The sequence below is a fragment of the Rhamphochromis sp. 'chilingali' genome, assembly GCF_963969265.1.
Source record: "Rhamphochromis sp. 'chilingali' genome assembly, chromosome: 6".
NCBI classification, from domain to species: Eukaryota; Metazoa; Chordata; class Actinopteri; order Cichliformes; family Cichlidae; genus Rhamphochromis; species Rhamphochromis sp. 'chilingali'.
This window is the reverse complement of record NC_137933.1, coordinates 26,271,709-26,292,418: the sequence shown is the minus strand read 5'-3', so window position 1 is coordinate 26,292,418 and position 20,710 is coordinate 26,271,709. Positions and strand designations below refer to the sequence as shown.

Genomic DNA, 20,710 nt, shown 5'->3' with positions numbered 1-20,710 from the left:
TTTGAATAGTTGAAAGTCAGCCCCACACTGAAGATGAGATCCAACCAGAATTATAGCTTTTCTGCTTTTTCCTATTTATAATAAGGTTCTGAATGTCTCATAAGTTCATATCAGAATTAACAGTGCTTTGGCAGCACTTTAACTAAGTATGGTCATGCCAATAATGAAAGCTGAATTGAATTCCGAAGCAAGCTACACTATATTACAACCCGCACACACACAGACACACACATTTCCAACTGTGCCTCTGTCTTTTCTTTTGTACTCCTTTTTGCCCTTGCCAACCATGTATTTTTTTTCTCTTCACAACAATCTGGCCATCCTCTTTATTTCAACTACATTTGCAGTGATCCAGGATGTGGATAATGCCAGCCTGGAGGGACAGTACCAAAGCTTCGCCAGTCTAATGGAACAGCGCCTGGCAGAGTTGTTTGTGTTGGCGGGCCAGCAGGGCACTCGTTTTAGACGAGCAACGACTGTAGGCAGCTACACTGTCCAGGTAAGAAACTGGCACTGCAGCCTGTAGGGAATGCCAGTCATCTAAGATTCTTATTCTGATGTTTTGCCTGACTGCCTTGGCATGTCAGAAGTCAGATTAGTCAAATTTGTTTCGTGGGCTTTTTTCTCCCAACAGTATGAATATTTGATACACTTTGATACGCACTTCTGCACATGCTTGCACGATTATTTGTGGTCAACCCCTGATAATTAGGTAGCTTCTCCGCTCATCATGTGGTAATTGCTCATCAAAACAAGTCAGAGGTTGAATATTTTACCCAACAAGTCCTTTCTTTTTTCATACAGTTTTTCATCTTAAGAAACTCTCCTAAATGCATGATTTTATTTTTGTTGTATTTTGTGAAATTAAAGTTGGTGCATAAGACATTGTAATAGCCGTTGAATAGGTTTATGCTGATTGTACAGCAGTTCACACACACACACACATCCCTTTTCATACCCAATCAGATGGTGAGCATCCGCCGGATCTCAGGGTTGAAGAATCCGGCCGAGATGACCTACTATGTCCAACACAATGGCATTCCTTTATTGGGCACATCAGCTGCCAAGGTCCTGAACACAGTGGATTCTCAGACTATGGCGCTCACCCTGGGCTACTTTGTCCAGGTGCAAGCAGAACGTAAGCAAAGCATCCTTCTAGCATTTGACAGCTAGGAAAAGTGACACAAACACAGAGACAGGTGAACCAAAACACATGATTCATGCCGAGTTTGGAAAAGAAAAGCTGGTGTTGTGGTGAGAGACATAGAAGAAAAGGTTGAGAAAGCTCTTTGCTGTCTAATCTCTGTGAAATGCTCCCAGCGGGACATTGTTTGTTTGGGCTACAGTGCAGCTTGCTGCTAAGAGAAGAGACAAGGGGGGGAAAAAGGGTGAGACAGAGTTTGTGGGTGGCAGGTGTGGGAGGGGGCATGCAGCATTCTCCTATGCATTGGATTGTCGCCTGCAATAGCTGAATGAGGCGCAGTGTATGTCAGCTTGAGCTGTATGCAGTGCTGCAGTGTAATGAATGATTCTTCATGTTTTGTCAATACAACATGCTGAGGACTTCATTATATTTTAATGAGCAAATCAAAGGACAAATGGTTATCATTTAGAGCCTACTGGATGTCATAAAGTAATGACAGGTAAAAAACAAACAAACAAAAAAACAAAACAAAGAAACAACAAAAAATAAAACAACAACTTATTTAAATTTTTTTCAGCTGTCGTCAAGAACCCTCCTAATAACCTTTGGATAATCGCTGCTGTTTTGGCCCCGATCTCCGTAGTAACACTCATTATTATCATCATCACAGCTGTGCTGTGCAGGAAGAATAAGAATGACTTCAAAGCGGATGCCATCGGTAACCTTAACCCTCGAGCTAAGGTATTTATCTTATTCATGTACTGAGCTATATTTTGGTAATCAATTCATTGTTTAAATATATTTTCAGGCTTCGTGACCATTTGCTGCTTGTCTTAATTTGAAGGCTTGGATTCTTGGCTAGACAAAGACGTGAAGACCTTGAGTTCAGGGTCTTTTTTTTCCTGATAGAACATTAAGAGATGTACTGTCTGTCACTTTATTTAGTAGCTACAGACTACAGATTGTGTGATGTCTGCCATCTGTCATTGCATGATCAGGGTCAGTGATGCTGGGATATGTTAGCGATGTTTTGTTTGTTATTCTTTCGGATTTTGTGTTTTCTGTATTTTATTCCACAGTATCTGCGTTATCCCGTTTCAGTGCCCTCTTTTAACGCATTAGCAGAATCCTAGTCAATTCTGAACACAAACCCAAATCACACATATAATGTTTAAAACATTTTCTCTGGCTTTTAGATGGCGTACCGGAGAGATGTGGGCTATTATCACCAGGTATCTATTTCTCTGTATTCCTCCTCATTACTGATCTGTGTTTTCATTTTCAAGGCTCAGCTGTGCCAGCAGTGGGATTTGAATGGGATTTTGGGCAGACAGCAGCTATTATATATTGTAATAAATCCTGCTGTGCTGATGGAAACTAAGGATACAACAGGAATTCTGACTATCAAACCTGCAACAATGAGATTTCCGTAGATAAAAGAATGGCATTGCCTGTACTTGTTACAGTATAGCAGTCACCACATGACAAATCTGAAAGACTAAGGCTTGCAAAGAATGGTTTACCAGCAGAATGAGCGCTTTTGTTTGTGTGTATGCTCACAATTGCTTAGTTTGTGTAGAGAAAATGGAAAAGTGGTTTAGTTATTGCTCCATTCAGAGTTTCTGTAATTACCTAATATCTCCAGCTGCATGAGTGTCATTTTTGGACTCAGTAGTTTACTGACATACATCACTGTAGATACATGAAGATGCAAAGTATAACTCAGCGTATCCCACTGTCTTATTTATGAACTTTCATTAGTGAGAAAGCAATAAAGTCTTCGTATTAGACTGCAAAAGCAACTTCAGCACTGCTTTCAGAGCGCCAATTGTACACACAGGTCTTGCATGATGTAAAAAACCCCACCATACCAGCTAAATTCTATAAAATATGAAATACTCAATGTTATGAAAAATCTTTAGTGAAAGAATATCCGATTCCTTCTAATAAGTAATGTAAAAACCCTCAGTTGCTCAAAGATAGCTTCAAATAGGTAAAATTTAAATGAGTCTCTTGTGCTAGCTCTTCTACATTACTCAGCGTCAGCCAGCCAACTCGTTTCATCACACACCCTTGTTAGAGTTTTCTCTTTTGAAACCAGCAACAGGAGGGGTTTCAGTTAGTGAGAAGACAGGATTCAGTGAAAATCGTTTCTCTCTCTCTCTCTCTGTGTGTGTGTGTGTGTGTGTGTGTGTGTGTGTGTGTGTGTGTGTGTGTGTGTGTGTGTGTGTGTGTGTGTGTGTGTGTGTGTGTGTGTGCTCTATCAGCAGAGAGAGGATGAATGTTCACAGCAGTGTCACACTTTGTGATTTTGCACCATGTCTGGGTTACTTTGAGGCAGTGATGTGTGTCTGACAATTTATGACACCGTGATGGGAGCGGTCCTAAATATTTTAACGTATGTGTATGTATTAGTGAGTGGGTCTGAAGTATTTTGGCTACTACTGTTTTTTTTTTTTTTTAGTATATGGGCTTCAAGTGTTAGGTAGAAGCCTGTACCTTTCCTCGCTTGTCCTCAAATATTTTTTAATATATAACTTTATTGCTGTATTTCTGTAAAAGTCTGCAAATCCCATTTTTGTCACCGCCCACTGCAAGTCATTTATTTGACAAGAATTTGGAAGAACATGAAAAAGGGCCTCAGTTAAATCTGTGCTTATCTTTTTTTAAAGGCGCAGCGGTGCAGTAATCCCCACTTCTTTTTCCTAAATCCTTTGGACATCAAAATATTCACTGTGTATTTTAGCTATACTGAGATATTTGTAACACTCGTTCTGGGCAGCATAGTTCTGTGTTGCTTGAAATGGTTAGTTTTTTTGACAAGAGGTATGTGATAAAGAAATCACTCTCACTTCAGCTATACTTTTTGTCACTCTGCATTTTCACCCAACTTGTCTATCAGCCAGTCCAAGGTTTTGACTATGCCAAACAGCACCTTGGCCAACAAGGAGGAGATGAGGAAACACTGCCTGTCAGTCAGGATACCTTAGTGATGTCTCTACAAATACGGGACACACCACTTTCACTAGAAAAGGCTCTGCAACAAGATGGAACTGCCAACAAGAAAAGTCTCACCACTGACAAACACAAAAGGTATCACTCACTCTAAATGTTTTTTACCTACGTGACTTGTATTGATCTGAGGTTAAAAAAATGCATGATGTTACTCAGGTGATAGCAATGATTATATGTTCATTAGTTAACAGTTAACTGTTTGCCTACAGATTTTGTGTGTGTGTGTGTGTGTGTGCAAATAGTCTAAACAAACCCCCCAAAATACTTGAAAACTTGCCTGTGACATGTTAATTAAAAATTGTGTCATAATTGTTTCAGAGTGTAGTGCAAGCACAATAAGCAGAAATGGACCATGCAAACTGAAGTGTTTTGGCAGTTAGACTGATTAGAAGTGACATCATAAAGCAGAGTCCAGTGACAGTAGGAGACAGTGACAGGACCCCCTGGAGCCTTGAAGCTGGTGGTGGAGCAGAGTAAGCAGATGGCTGATGGAGATTTTGAATGAGACGTCTTGGACATTACAAATGAGGTGGAGATGGAGAGGAAGAGAAGGGATGTATGATGATTTTCAAGGCGGGATTTAAAGAACAAGGAGTGGGAGCTGATTGGCTTAGAGAAAGCAAACAGAAACAGAACATAAAAATAGACCTGAGGGAATAGCACAGCTCTGTTCATCACAGTCCTCTTGAACCTTGTATCCCTACTATCAGTAGTAATGACTTAATGAGCTCCTTTACAAATAAAGTTCTGACCAGTAAGAAAAGAAGAAAAAACCTAGCCTCCATACAGAGCTGGCAGATGTATGATCAAGTAGAGCAGCTTTAGAAACGGCTGATCTTTATTCAGTTTGTTTTTCTTGGCATTAGCTTTGAGAATAACTACTATGACACTAGACATTAAAGGAAATGCATTGTGCTGGTTTCAGTCACGCTTATCCAATAAATCCTTATTTGTTCATATAACTAATGAGTCTTCCTCACACACAGATGATCATGGAGATCCACAGGGTTCTGTGCTAGGCCTGATGCTTTTCACAAAAGAATAAAAAATAAAATAAATAAAGTTTTTACAGGCCATAGCTTTAGCTATCATCTGTTAGTGATTTAAACCAAGAACTCTGAGGACATAAATCATGATCCGATATGATGATGGTGCTGAGGAAACGTCTCATCACATAAGGTTAAAACAAAGCTACAACAAAACTCAACCTCCCAGCTGTCTGAGTTGTATACTTCAGTCAGCATGCTGATGTTTGTAAAGCAGGGGTATCAAACTCAATTTCACTAGGACCAGCCTGGGAAATGAGAGCACTAACATGGTTTTATTTAATCAAAAATAATAAAAAATATCCTGAATTATATTGTTGTTTATGTCCCGTAGAGCTTTCTTATACATAAATTGTTCCACAGAAAGCCCCTAAAACTTCCACGTTGCCTAACCATCATTTGTTTAGTCAAACAAACTACATTCTGGTGTGAGTCACTTAATAAGGAAGAGACATCCTGATAAAAGCAAAATAATTTAACCTTTTTTTGTGCACATATTTTTACAAGTGTAGTATTGTCTTTTTCACAGACCTCGACATGACAGCTCAGTAGCTGCGTGTGAATATCCTCCACTAATGGGCTTGTATTTTCTATTATGAAGCTTGCCTTTACAGCTCCATCACTTTGGGATTTGGCTTGTAAAATCACATTTTTGTAGCTGCCTGCCTCTTTTTAGGCAGTGACTTTTTGAAGCCTCTATACTCTCTACATGGCTCTGTAACTTTGCTGGCATGTGGTTTCAAAATGACAATAGAAGTATATGAGATTGTTTCTTGGGAAATGGATGCACATGGTCCTCTCTTTATGCTCAGCGAAGACATCTGTTGTACTACACAACTGTCTATCTTCAGCATTGGATTTGCATCTTTGTGATATAGGTTAAGGTTGTTAGCTTGTACATAAACTAAAAGGTGGGCCAGATGAAAATTTGTGAAGGGTTGGATTTTGAGTTTTACGTGTTTCCTAGATAAATAATTTAATTGATTTTTTTTTTTACAATATATGTGTTATCACACGAGATCACTACTCATGTGCAAAGTGCCTGAATTATATAAAGAAAGGCAGGATGATAAAACATACATTTTCCTGTCCTATACTCTGTCCTCATTTTACTCCAGTGCTGAGCGATAGGCAGCTATAAGCAGAGTTCTCTGCATGGGCAGGTGAAATTGACCTTTTCCCCCACCTGACAGTCAGTCGCGCTGACTCGGTAATTAATTGCCATGTTAAATCATGCTAAATTATTTAATCAGGGAATGCAAAAGGGCATAATATTTCAAGGCCATGCAAGATAATGATATCGAACAAAATTTATGTAATAGAAAAGGGAATCTATGGACTAGTGGTCCTGCTGTAATGATTTTAAACACTCCTGAGGCAGCAAAAGTTTTTAATTTGTTATTCATCAAGATACTAATGAATAACAAAAAGCTATTAAAGTCTTCATATGTCATCATTAAGTAGATTTTCCTGGTTTTTAACCAGCTATATGCACTTATCCTAAGACGTACCAAGCCTATGATTTACCTTTTTCCACCCTGCGGTCTGTCCTCGCTTCATCTGTTATAAAACAAAGCCTGGCTCCAAGTTTTCAGAGCACAGAACATTTGCTGTAGAGGTTAGTTTGGAATTCTTGTAGCATTTTTTTTTTCATTCATTCATTTCTGTTGCAAATTTGGTAGTGTTTTGCCTGGTCGGTTCAGAATACAACAAAGAAGGGCGAGCCATGCTGAAGCAATTTCAGCCATGTCAGCATTTATTAATAGCAGCTCAACAAATATAAACCAAACGAACAAATGAAGGTGGCCACCCAGGAGAATAGCTGAAAATCAATCAAATCATAGCAAATGTAAATCTTGCTGGGTGGCTAAAAGGCACCAGCCTTCAAGGTGGGAGGAGAGAGAACCACGGTCAGAGAAAAGAAGCTTATACAGACTCCTGATCACGTGAATTCAGTCTGTGAGTGCGAAAACAGAGTCAGGGATTTGTATCAGAAATAAAAAGGAGGAAGCAGAAAGCAGGCCAAACAGCAACTATTGACGCAAGGCCATCACACTAATTGGTTTTAAAAACAGTTCCAATAACATCAGTGTCAGTGACTCATTTTTATAAGACTATTATACTCTCCAATTTCTAAATTTGATTAGGCAGACGTAAAACTGCCAGTATTAATTAAAATCCTGCTATTATTATTACTATGGTGCCAAAATACAGGAAGCATGTGCTTCAAGATTTTTCCCAAGTGTCACTTATCCAGAGAGCTCAAGGTTGTTCATTTTTGTTTACTGTTTGGTAACGTCAAAAAATAACCTTTAGTTTTAGCTTTTTCATAAATATAGACACATCAATAATGTAAACCGATAGACAAGGAATACTGTGGTTTGACTTACTTTGCCATCCTGTTAATTTAGCTCATCCAAAAGAATGGCTTATGGGATATCGAAGCATCCATCGATGGTCTGTTAGCTCGATTATCTCTTCTGCAATGCCACAATTCAAGTATTGGTTAGATTTTAGTGAAGTTTGTACACAATGATCTGCTAATGGGGCTTCACCGAAACTTCCCAAGGTTATGGTCATATTTGTAATTTCACTGGTGCTTTTTTCACTTTTACAAGAATTGCTACTTAAGTTTTTGCAGATATAACTGTTTGTGAACCTCCGTGGATTTTAGATGTCATTAGTTTGTGTAATTCAGCCAACGAATGACAAGAAGCAACATAACATTCTTCTGTACTTCATCTATTATATTAACCTGTCAATTGTGATTGATCATGAGCCGGATGAGCTATTTTCTGATTGACTTTCCATTCAGTATAACAAGAGAGTGGAATATTAGATATACTTTAAACTTAGATTAAAGGGGGTAAAATGCCACACTGTTGCATTTCAAAAAATTGTTATCATGCATCAACTAATACACATAGCTTGTAAAAACCAAAACGTTTTTTTTGTCAACATCTAAAATCATGTCATTTAATTTTATTTTAATTTTATTACATGATTATGTGCATCCGTGTATAGTGTATCTCTAATAGCCTTAAACCTAAAACTCTCTCACACCGACAGGGTAACCACAATCACAAAAATTTATAGAGGTGGACAGATAATAATAATAATAATCCATTATTATTATTATTATTATTATTATTATTATTATTATTATTATTATTATTATTATCTGTCCACCTCTATAAATTTTTATATGTTTCTATGCAGCCTCAGACTATAGAGTGGGGCTAGCTCTGCAGCACTGCCTCAGTTAGAGCACGGGGAGGGTAGCCACTGTTCCACTGTCTTGCTTTGCTGTTATCAATTTTAGGCAGACAATTAGGGGATAGACCATAGTGCTTTGATGTCACTGTCAGCCTCGTGGTCTTTTGAGCCGAGGCTTGATCGGCTCTAATTCCAAGTAGAGTACGGCGTTTGAAGCGAGTAAAAACAACAGTTTGGATGAAGCAATTGTTTGTCCAGCCTTGCTTCACTCTGGAAATAATCTGACGTGTACTTTGCACATACATCGACACTGCATATGTAGTACAGACACAAAACGGGAAGATAAATGTCCAAAAATCCTTCATATTGCCAATTTTTTTTTAGCAAGAGAATTAGATGATTATTTTGTTATTACATGTTTCAAATATAATAATGGTAGTAAAGTTTTTTGTCAGTAAGATGATTTTTCTATCGTTTGCTTTCATTTTACTGCAAAACGAATGAGTCTCAGTGAACAAAATGAACATACTTGATTGAATACTGTTGATTTCACTGATATACTAAGAGCAGGCAGCATTTGGTGATGATTTTAACATGAGCACACATCTTTTTTATCCTTTTTTTGCTATGCAAAAAAAAAATAAAAATACAGTAATAGCACATTGTGGTAACAGGACAAAGGCTTGAGTGAGCGAGAGAGGAAGGTGAGGTTGTTAAAGCGAGGGATGACATAACCTGGCTCTGAGCCCAGCTTCCTGAGAGCTCACCGCCTTTCTTGTTGCTATGGTTACTTGCAGCAAGTTGCCAAGTGAGGATGGTTCCGTCATCAGCAACGAATCAGAGAAGCCCAATTCCGGCAGGGGCCTGACGGTGTCGAAAATCACAGCACAGCAGAAACTGACAAAGGAGGAGACTCGCAAGAGGGACGGTGAGAGTTACACGCTGATGCAAATACAAATAATTTGCTCTATAGCTCCTTTGCGGACGAGGTCAGGTGTATGACAGATGTTTTTCCATTCTCTCCTATGCAAAACACTTGCATAGGAGGGATGTCTACTACATTTCTACTGCGGCTATTTTTACATTCTAAAGTAGGTACCTCTTCAGCAATAAGCATAGATAGATCTGATCAATATTACATGAAACAGAGAGTCTGCTGGAATAATACACCGTGTCAGACTAGCAGATGCTGTGACACACTGACACAAACACATGCTTGAACACATGTATTAATGCAAAACATAAAAAAAGCCAAACGACCATGTGAAGTCAGCCTTCTCGTGCTCTTTGAGCATTCTGTGCAGTTTATGCGAAATCCATTTAGATGTTGAATTATTTGCTCTTCTATTCTCGTCCACTGAAGCTAAATGTTCTATATGTGGTGGATGTGAGTGAAATTAATCTAATACTCTTTAAATTAGATCAGGGGTGCTCGATTATGATATTCTTAATGCTTAGTTTTGAATAATTCATCAGTTGAGTTAAGGGAAAGCTAGGACTGAATCTAGTTTGTCTGATGCTGAACGAGGAACTAAAGTGCAAAGTCAGTTTTTCTTCATTTATCACAGAGATGCAATGCCACAAGTTTGGAAGTCAAATCTATCTTTGTGATCTATTGTCTCCATCCAAAAACTCGTTTGCTGACACAGACAACTGATGTTTGACATAATCCCAAGTGTCAAGAGGTGACAGGAGCCCTTGGGTGGGCAGGCGGGGGTGGTTATCAGACAGACAGACAAAGAGAGAGTGTGACCGTTTATTCCTCTTTGACTGACAATGTAATGATTAGAGGTATTTGTAGTCTCTTTGTGAGTGAACTCCTTCTCTGTTCTTCAGATCCATATGACACCTCCTCTGGCTCCCTGCAGCTTATCTCCATAAAGCCAGTGGCAGCACAGACCAACTACTCACATCCGGCATCCTCTGACCGCAGCCAGGACTCGGCTATTGTCAATGGAGAGGTGATGCAAATGCACACATCCTCTCAGTTGGATACTTTTTGAACAAAAAAAACGTGTCATATAAGCTGGAAGACATAGAATTCTGTCCTTGCATACTTCTCTCTTAAGTTTAAAATCGCCAGGAAAAAGTTGGCACAAGGTCACATCTTTCTGTGTGCTACCCACAAATAAGCACATTTTTAATCAACATCAACTTACAGTGAGTCTAAATAAGAACCTGGAAGTGGATAGTTCAATAATTTATTCTTGGGTTTTAATTTATTTTTCATGTCAGTTGTAATACTGAAGCAACATAATGAATTTTTAATAAGGGTTCATTTTCTATTCACACCTGCCTTCTAAGACAAACCTGTAACTGCATACAGAATAACCTCATGTCTGCATTTGTTCTGATTGTCCTCTGTTCTGCTACATCCTGTGGCCTACCCTCTCTGCAGGTGAACTTGGCACTGAAGCAGAAGTCAGACATTGAACACTACAGGAACAAGCTGAGGCTGAAGGCTAAAAGGAAGGGCTATTATGATTTCCCATCCACCAATGGCAGCAGCAGTGGCCGGGCTGTGGCACAGAGACAGCGACACGGTCATGAGAGGGCTGCCGATGAGCATGGAAGACCGCTGGAGCCTGATGATGAGCGAGGTTCTACTTATGTCAAGTCTCACAGAAGGTGAGGGGAGAGTAGGGAAGCAGCTGGAAACAAGATTTTACTGACTGTCAACACAAAGAAAGATCCATTCTTGCTTACAAGTTTGACCCACCACATGTATCATGTTCTTCATATTGGTTGATTGGACTTTTAATCATGGACTGCTAGCAATCTCTGCTCACCCCTGCTGTGCCTAATTAGCTTACCTCTATAAGTGAAAGTGCCTCCTCTAATACTGTTATTATCCATTTATGCCATAGTAGGTAGTGGGAGTCCCATTAGGCCTTTCTGATTAGACTGATCCAAATTCAGAGCTTCCCTAATGGAGATAATTCAGGGTTTTGGATGGACCACTATGCTGGTTCTGTCCTGTTTCAACCACACAGATGCACAAAAACATGTGTAGTGTCACGGTCCGCTGTGACGGACCGAGTGGAGAATGCGTGTAATGGACCCAGGTGCGTACACAAGTGAGCAGACGGGAGTGAGTTTTAACAAAAGGCGAGCCTTTAATATGGCTGAAAACAAGGTGTGCAAATACAGCAGGGATGGCGTGGCTAAACAAAAACCTAAACTGAGAACAAACTATGGTGAGGCTATGGCTTGGAAGACAACAGACCAGGCATGGAAACACGGAGGGTGGGAACACAGACGACGCGACACAGACTGTATGAAACACAGAGACTAAATACACATGAGGGATGATCAGGGGAAGTGGATGCACACGGGGAACACAGGTGACACTGATAATCATAACAAGACACGGCAGGAGTGAACGTAACACTGATGGGAGATGGGCAAAGTAAAGCAGGAAGTACACAGAGGTTCAAACAGGAGGAGAGAGAGCACGGGGAGAACGCAGACATAACGGGCTGGGGAAAACATAGAATAAAACACAAAGAGAGACGAGGGCTCATAAATACACAGAGGGGCACACAGGGGGTAAGAGTCACGAAGGGAAAACACATAAGGAACAACGTAACAGATCAACCCAGGAAGCATGGCCTAAATAAAGAACAAAATACAAAAATACATGAAAACTAAGAATACTGGGCCCACATGGCCCAGGATCATGACAGTGTAGTACTTGTACTTTACATTTAGACATCAGAATAACTCACACTCATCTGCTAAGCAGCAATGTTCAAACCAGAAAGTGGGTTTGTGTGTTCACTTGATGACCATTTTACTTTGAAAAAAATAAATCTTTCAAACAATTATTTGAAATCTGTCCCAGAACTTTTCTTTGATATTCTTGGGATTTTCTAACATATCACATCTCATCCCTCTGTTAACATTTCAGGTAGCATGTATACTTTTCCTCGCCCTGTTCATAATGTCTGGCTCAATAAAAACTGTAAGGTTTATTGTCTTCCTTCACCCATCACTACTTGCCACTGCGGGGAAATTAAAACTGAAAGAGTAAATGTTTTAAGTTAATAACAAAACCAGATTTGATTTGCACTGAATCCACTCTTTACTCTAATTGGCAGGCACTCGCAGGTAGGGCAGGCGGCCTATCGAAGCAGACAAAGCTTAAGCAGTCCGAGCCCCGGAGGAACAGAGATGGACCTGCTTGTAATGAGAGAGAGACCCAGGAGAGGCATCCGCAACAGCGGCTATGATGTGAGTTATATTTCAACACCGACCCTGTCTGCCCAACTAGATCATCCAGCTAGCAGTTAAAAGATAACTCTACACAGGTTCAAGTCTATTTTAAAAAATATGCACCAGTTTATTAAAGATTTGGTAATTTTAACTCTTTTTGTTACTCTTGTCCTTGCTGCCTGTGAAGCGATCCTCTGATGGGGAATTAAAATCCACAGGCTTCATTGTGAGTAAAAGATATTTCCACAGTTCAGCTAAAACTATAATGAGGGTTCATCTGTCTGTGTTGGGCAAACAGAATGCATGTCTTTCAAATTTCCAGCTAATTTTAGTGCAAATTTTCCCCTTCGTATTTCTGTAGACATTGTTAAGCTGCTGTGCAGCTGTAGAGGGACACTTAAGACAAGAGGAAATTTTGTACAGACTACCAGCAAAATGGGGGAAGAGCAGCTTGACAAGACTAAAGCAGTTTTTCACATTTGACACTGCAGCCCTGAACCTTTCTCGACATTATCCCGCAGAGCTGTATGCGAGAAGCGCATGTCTGACTCAGTCAGAGAATACAATAGGTAATTACCTGGAGAATTTACATCGGGTGAGTGGACGCCGTGTGTCTTGCCTCCTGCAAGCTCTACCCAGGCAGCACCCTCACCTGAACCAAACAGAGTATTTCCAGAGCTGAGAACGCAGCTTTCCTGTAAGAGAAAGGCTTCAGTTAGACATAGGGATGTGTTAGAACACATTAAAAGGCGTTTCTGCGCAGCCATTTTACACTGAATTGCATTAAGAGATCATATCATGTGGGAGTATAGCATTTGTAAAAGCCTGCTTAAAGACAGAGGAAGATATTTATGTGTAAACTTATTTAACAAAGCATTTTAGCAACACTGAAACAAATGCTGGTATTTATTAAATGTATTAATACGAGGTAATTTGCAACCTGTGTGTAGAAGACTGCACAAGTGACTTTTACTTTTCTGATGTATTACTCTTCAACGGTGCCCGTGTTTCTCATTCATTTTAATAGTAATTAAAGAAAAGGTTGCCTATTTGCACTGAATTAAAAGATCAAAATCAATCCCTGCTGGAGTTCAGCCTTATTCTCTATGCAGCAACAGAGCTAGAAATGAGTTATATTCAACTCAGGTGTGGTTTCAAGTGTGCCCCAGCCTGCTGAAGGTAGAAAAGTGGTTCATTTATAATTAAGAGCTAAGATTTATTGGGTCCTGTCGTTTTGATATATAATGCATCTCAGGAAGACTGGTTTATGTCCCTACTGTTTTATTGGTCCATTATGGTTCTGTGTATGGCTTTTTTCTGTCATGAAGACCAAACACAGGCATGGGAGCTTCTAAGAGCAATCAGGCAGACCATTCCTAAAGAGGGCTTTCATTCTGAGCCAGTGCTGGAAATATTTCTCTGAACTTCCACTGACCTGACAGCCATCTGACTTTTCATGGGAGAAAAATAAAAGGGTCTACTGGCTCTTATAGCTGTAGTTTGGGCGCCTATGTTGAATCTTACTGTTTTATGCAATTCTGTTGCTTTGTCTTCTGTTGCAGGTTCAAATCTGGTCTGGCAGCTTTTTGCTTCCAGTTTAAATAGATCAGGTGTTTGAGATGACTAGCTGGTATCGCAAGCAAAACAGTGTGTTGAAGTCTTTGTTACCAACCTTTCGGCTCTGTTAGAAACATGGCACAATGGCCAGTACAAATTACAAGATCCTTTCTCAGAACTCCTGGCCCTGTACATTACAGAGGGCCTCGTGTAGCTGCAGGCTCCATCATTGCAGATATATTTCTCTGATGTTCTGTGTTGCAAGAGGGGCTGATTTATGAGGTGCACCACACTAGGTCTCCCATGACTAGTCTGTAGTCGCACAGGAAGTAGGACAGCCTCAACTCATATTAATTTATCACTAAGTATGAGGACTGATTTCATGTGGCTAAAGAGAAAGTAAGAAAAGATGGAGGAGATTAAGTCTGGGAGTGGAATACATAGAGTTGAGAGGACAGTGGTTATGTATAAAGTATCAGTGGCCCTTCTCCTAAGCTTACTGTAACCAAACTCATAACAACATTGGATTAAACTATTACAGCAAATTAATCTAGTACACTCAAGTGTATGTTAAACAGCCTCTTCTAGCTCAGTCAGCACTTTGTTTGCAACCAAGTGACAGAGTTACAAAATACATTACAGGACTTGTATCTGTTAGCATCCGGACAATTCAGTGTGGAAAGGCTACGTTTAAAAGTATCACAAAAATTTGAAAGTCAAAGCATGCTTTCCACAAACCATCAGCATAAAGCTACCGTGAAACTGATGCTTTTATTCTCTGAGGGCTAAAGTCATCACTGGTGACAACCCTAACCCTAGCCTAAGCTCTAATCATAACCCTGTATTTTGAGAAAAAAATAGGCTTTGATGTGTCTCAGTTGGAATGATCATTTCTTTGTGACTTGATTGCTAAAATCTTAACTGTCAACCTGAGATTAGGGTTTGGGTCACCACAGATAATTTCTTAGGCCTCAGAGGGTTAAACTTGTGCCAAAATTGCATATCTCATCAGTCTTGTTTGTATGTTGCTTGTTTTGTTGTTGTTGTTGTTGTTATTTAAGAAAATGAAACAGATAAATATAGGCTTTTCTACCAAATGTACAAGTTGTCAGACTTTGCAAAAGTATGTTTAGTCTCAGTTCACAATAGTTTCCCTACGGTAATATTTTCAGACTGAGCCAGAGTTGATTGAGGAGACAAATGTTGATCGTATCATGGGACCGCGGGGATACATGTATGGACGGGGCTTGAAAGGCCACTCAGAGACATCCACTCTCAGCTCGCAACCGTCGATTGATGAAGTGCGACAGCAGATGCACCTGCTGCTAGAGGAGGCTTTCAGTCTGGCTTCAGGGGGGCAGTCCACATCTGGAAGGCACTCCCACCACCACCAACCAAACCACTACAACCCTGCGCCGCCTCCCCTCCCTTATGCAGATGTGGTGACCAGTGCACCGGGTACAATGAGCTCTGGACAGGGAGGCCTCCAGTGGGTGCCATCTTATGGTACAGATATGTATCAGTGTAGCCTGCCTGAACCAGTAAGTTGGCTGAGAATCACTTGTGCTCTCTAATACCTGTAATAAAGAAACGTTAACCCTAAATGGCTTTCACAATCTGTTTAAGGCCTTTCGCTTCACCCAGCTTCCTGAGGCCATGGGTTCTCCTCCCCCTTTACCACCTCGCACTGGGCCCCCTCCTGGGACTTCTCTAAGACGGTAATGCTGAAGATATACACGAGCACAGCTGCAGACAGACCGTCATACTGCTGCCTGTATTTCCCAAAACCCATAAGATATTCAACATTTATTCATATTTAAATGCATATTCAGGGACTAGATAGTCACTGGGTGATGTACTGTGGCCAGCGCGATTTTAGGGCTTGTGTAAATTTTAATATTGGAGCAGTGCATTGAGAGATGGGAAGAATGTTAATAAGGTGCCCACTTTTTCACTCAGCATGTGTCTGCCATCTAGTGGTGTAGTATTGCAGCATGTCTTTGTTTATTGCCTCTCCAATCTCTGTCCAACTTAGTTCCACTTCTGACTTGGGGCCTAAGGGAAGGAGCTTAGAGACATCTGTCGCTGAAATGCAGAGTCAACATGACAACAACCCATATGGGCCAACCACTAGAGCAGCACTTCCATCTATCACTGCAGAGCAGCCTGTGTCCAACTACTCAGGTAAGCATAACAAGGAGATGACTTTGCATTTTAAAAGCAACCCACAGTGTGTTCCAGTGTGCTTAAATGCCAACATTACTTTGTCAAGAATGGAAAAATATTTGGACAAATTAAAATGCTTGAGGTGAAAAGCTGAAATCTATGAACCCACAAATGAAATGAGTCAGTGCCACTCTCTCTTCTCTATTTTTCACAGGAAACCCAATCACGGCTGTCTATGCCATCCCAGCCACGAGGCCCGGTTACTCAGAATACTTTGTGTCCACACCGCCCACCTCCTACCACAGTCCCTCTTGGATGTCTTATCCACCTGAACCCGAGGATGTGCCGCCACAGTGGGCAGATTCTGTAAGGAAGCTCATTTTGCCCGAAGCACCCGAGACTGCAGAATAATTAATGTACAGCGGTAGAATGTCGTTACCAGATGTCGGAATTAAACAGGACAGTCCGGCTTAAGCTGTTGTCCCATAGCTCCAAGAGATCCTTGGACTAATAATTAGATCTTTAAAATAAACTCCTCCAAATGAATTTCTTGAAGGATTAAGAATAAATCAAGACTCTGAACAGGTTAGAGAATGGCTACAAACATAACATACATGTAAGGTTGTTTTTTTTGTTTTCTCTTATTTTCATACAGTTTCCTGAAACACACTATTAATATGATAAAATATATTAGATAATATTAAAATGCTTCTCCATAAGTTCAATTCAAGCCCAAAGAGCCATAAAGCGTGGTACTGAACTGACATGAATTAATAATAAAAAGTCGCGTAGTTGGGATACCCCTCCCCATTAAACATTTTTTTTGTCCTTTGTCTCATTATGGAACTGACATTGATCCAAAACACATTTTCTGCCCAGTCTTTAACTTTGAAGATGACTGGAACTCACTTAACTTAGTAGCTGTTAAGCACAGTCCTAAATGTTCTTTGTTTTTCATTACAATTGGAAAGGCTCCATTTGTCTTGTTAGATGTGTTATTGCAACCCGTGTGGCCTATGTGTCCCTCCCTCCCTGCACTCTCCCTGTTTGTATGAAATGTTTTTTGTCTTTTTTTTTTTTCTTGTCTCTTTGCCTGTTTCAACCAAATGCATTCATGCAGTGTCTTTTTGCAGAACCAGTGTCATTTAGAAACCATTTGCTGAACTGAATTTATGGCTGGCGTTGAGTGGACACAACAAAACACTGGGGTAGTTGAGCACATTTCTTAAATGAACACCTTTTTAAAAAATTTACTGTTTGCTTTTTTTCCCTTTTTTTTTTTTTTAGTTTTGTGGTGTGTAATGCTGACACTTAAAATTTGTGTCTTCATGCAAGAGTAGATTTTTGTTCGAAGCAATGTTTGAATCAAGTTGCATCTTAGTTTAATATTTTTGTAGAGCTCCACACTCATTACTTTCCTTGTTACGTTGGTCCATTTTTTGTATATTTTGCGTTATCACCCATTCTTTTAAATTAGTGGTTCAAGAGAAACTGTTCACTCAGCAAGATGGAAAACTAACGAATATTCTGTCTTCTAACAAAGTCATCTTTAGTGGGCAGTAGTAATGAAGTTTCTGTATTTCTGATGTCCTGTTCATCTTGTTTTTCAGGTGCCCCTGCCTGGGTACGTAGAGGCTTTTCCTCATCCTCGCTACCCACAGGGGAGCCCCACCAGGCTGCCTCTGCAGTATAACCAGACACTGGAGCAGCCACCACCTGCCCCAAGCACATCATCCCAGCAAAGTCTACCCCAGGTGCTGAAGGACATGGACAGTATGCCCCTGAGCAGCCTCTCCACCTCTGCACTTGTGCAAGCGATCCGACAGGAGGTGGCGAAGCTAGCGAAGAAGCAGAATGACATGTTTGAGTTCTAGGTTTGATTCTGCTCCCATGTGTGCAGGACATGCACACAGTGGTGGCATTCCTATGGACAGATTTTTGATGTTTGTACTCTATAACAGACTGATGTTCTTTATCCACTGATGATCCACTTATTGATTTCTTTTCATACACCATTGATGTTTTTTTTAGCTCCTGACTTTAGGGAAATGAACAAAAGATTATTGCCATCCTCTGTTGATGATGTCCAAAGTAAGTACACACATCTCTCTGTAGATATGTCAATAGGAGACGCTAAATATGGAAAATGTCTTTTTTTCCCATGATCTCAATTTTTTTGGTAATCAGAGTTAATTGAGAAGAGACAACCCCGTAGCGTTATTGTCTGTACTGAGAGGACCAAATTCTTCCTGTCAGATGGGTAAGTATAAACCACAGTGTATATGAGCATGTACAGTATAAGGACATTGTGTATCTAATCTCCTTTTATAGAACGTTAGCTTGAACAAGATGGGCTCGATCAATATCTGCTAATATCCGAATCCATACAATATCAAACCAGTGCATCGCTTTTTAATGTTTGTTTGCAGATCACATAATAACACCAATAACAACAAATGCTTGTTATCTTTGGTGGACTAATATTGTTTTTCTTTATTTAGTTTAAACTAGTTTCTTTAAATTAAGAAATGGTTTAAATACAGTGAATGGGTATTTGTGTTTTCAGTTTAACCCAAGTTAACATGACGATGCATCCATGATGATGTGACTGATGAACTGTATATCTCCGTGTATGCAAAGTGAGAGAATCATTCATGACTGCAGTATTTGTTGGGTGTTCAAAAAGTAAATTCACTTGGTTAGCATTAAGAGACCTTTCCTTTGAACAGTAATAGGTGGTTATTATAGTATATTACTGTTGTCAAATACTTAACCATATGTTTGGCTTTTTTAATGTCGAAAACACAAACACTTTGGCTTTTGCAAACCCAAATGAACAACTTTGAAGTCAAATTTATATGCTCAGCTGGATTTTTATACTTTATCATTTGCCGATGATTCAGCACACCTACTCTACAATTTCAAATCCTTAAACAAAATCCAGTCTCTTAACTTCTAGTAGTATCGGCATCGTTTCTTGTGAAGTTCAACTATAAAGATAGTGAGTATATGCTTGTTTACTGCCCCTAAAGCATCTCGATGGTCTCAATGAGCACATTTAATGAATAAAATGCCACGTTTGTTTAAAGTACTGACACATAATGAGGTTCTGCATCACCGCTCCCATTCAGAGGTTTAAGCGCACAAGCCATCGTGTCATGGTTCAGAAACAGTGTTCAAGATGAACATATCACTGTGGATCATCATTGTGCCCTGGAGTCATGCTATAGAAGACAATTACCTTCATTTTTTTGGGAAGTTTTCATATGTAATGAAACTAAGCCAGGTCATACATAACAATATAAAACATGTCTGCCAACCTTGAAAGTTAAAATGTGAGTATTAATGATAGTGATCCAGGCCCAGTAAATACAGGATATATAGTATATAAATTTACAGGTTAAATAAAAGACCAAGCCTTGAATAGTATAAAGGACACTTATTACAATTATTTTAGCAAGGACAAGAAGAAAGGCGGTCACGATTATTCTCTAGAAAAATGAAAAGATGGGATGGGTTTAATTTAGCCATCTTTATGAACTTTGTCAGCCTCATGTTAGGACACCATATTAGGCCCCAAAACAAATGTTTAAAACTCCCATTGAAGGAATTCTTTCCTCATATTTCACTGTAGCATGAAAGGCTCTAGCAGGTTAGTTTGAACTCTTCATGCATAATTGCTTGCACGGGAACTGAAAGTGGGACTGACTGAAGATGAGTGCATGTAGGCCTACACCAGGGATGCTGCAATATATTTGTATACACACTGAGATGGTTTAGATTGCCTACTTTTATTGATATTCACGTGGAATGCTTTGCTGATTATATTCTGATCAATGCTGTTGTGGGTAAACAGTCAGTGGTGACATAAAGAGTGAAGATGCCTTCAAATCATTGTTTCCTTTTATAGAGCAGTATTGCTTTTTCAGCAATCCTGGATGAATTTAGCCTTTTTGCCTCATGATTACTTAAAAAGTCTCCTTCTTTTCCAGTAACTGTTATTTTATACTCATCCCTGTTGATGTGTATATAGTAATGAAGAAATCTTGTCTGTCCTAAACTCAACACAAACTGTCTGCTTGTTTTTATTAATTTTACTGATTATTCAGACAAGCACTTGTGTCTTAAAAGCTGTAGGTAATACAGTGAAACCATTTTTGTGAGTACCAGAAGTGAAGACCTTTCCACATTCTCATGCTGGATATCTGAGAAAACTTAGTGATATGAAACAAAGGGGTTTTAGGATATTATTTGATTTGAAAAAAGATGAGTATTTATTCTCTAAAATTAAATGCAAAGTGAACTAATTCTATTAAAAAAAAATCAGTGTTTTTTTTTTCTTCCAGGCTGG

General features: G+C 39.6%; 1 protein-coding gene across 2 annotated transcripts in view; it reads left to right on the top strand.

Annotated features, from left to right (window-relative positions):
• The window catches only part of kiaa1549lb (KIAA1549-like b), a 58,999-nt gene extending 39,280 nt beyond the window's left edge, over positions 1–19,719 (top strand). The window contains exons 9-23 of one of the 2 annotated variants that reach the window (XM_080884875.1): positions 348–499; positions 967–1,138; positions 1,722–1,885; positions 2,341–2,376; positions 4,047–4,237; positions 9,219–9,349; positions 10,258–10,382; positions 10,820–11,049; positions 12,522–12,654; positions 12,824–12,862; positions 15,366–15,734; positions 15,820–15,911; positions 16,229–16,377; positions 16,574–16,725; positions 17,970–19,719. In XM_080884875.1, the coding sequence (XP_080741001.1) occupies positions 348–499; positions 967–1,138; positions 1,722–1,885; positions 2,341–2,376; positions 4,047–4,237; positions 9,219–9,349; positions 10,258–10,382; positions 10,820–11,049; positions 12,522–12,654; positions 12,824–12,862; positions 15,366–15,734; positions 15,820–15,911; positions 16,229–16,377; positions 16,574–16,725; positions 17,970–18,233 (2,399 nt within the window). In that variant the 3' untranslated portion in view covers positions 18,234–19,719. The remainder of the gene's footprint in view (positions 1–347; positions 500–966; positions 1,139–1,721; positions 1,886–2,340; positions 2,377–4,046; positions 4,238–9,218; positions 9,350–10,257; positions 10,383–10,819; positions 11,050–12,521; positions 12,655–12,823; positions 12,863–15,365; positions 15,735–15,819; positions 15,912–16,228; positions 16,378–16,573; positions 16,726–17,969) is intronic. The other variant, XM_080884876.1, reaches the window with a different exon arrangement.
• The last annotated feature ends 991 nt before the right edge of the window (positions 19,720–20,710 follow it).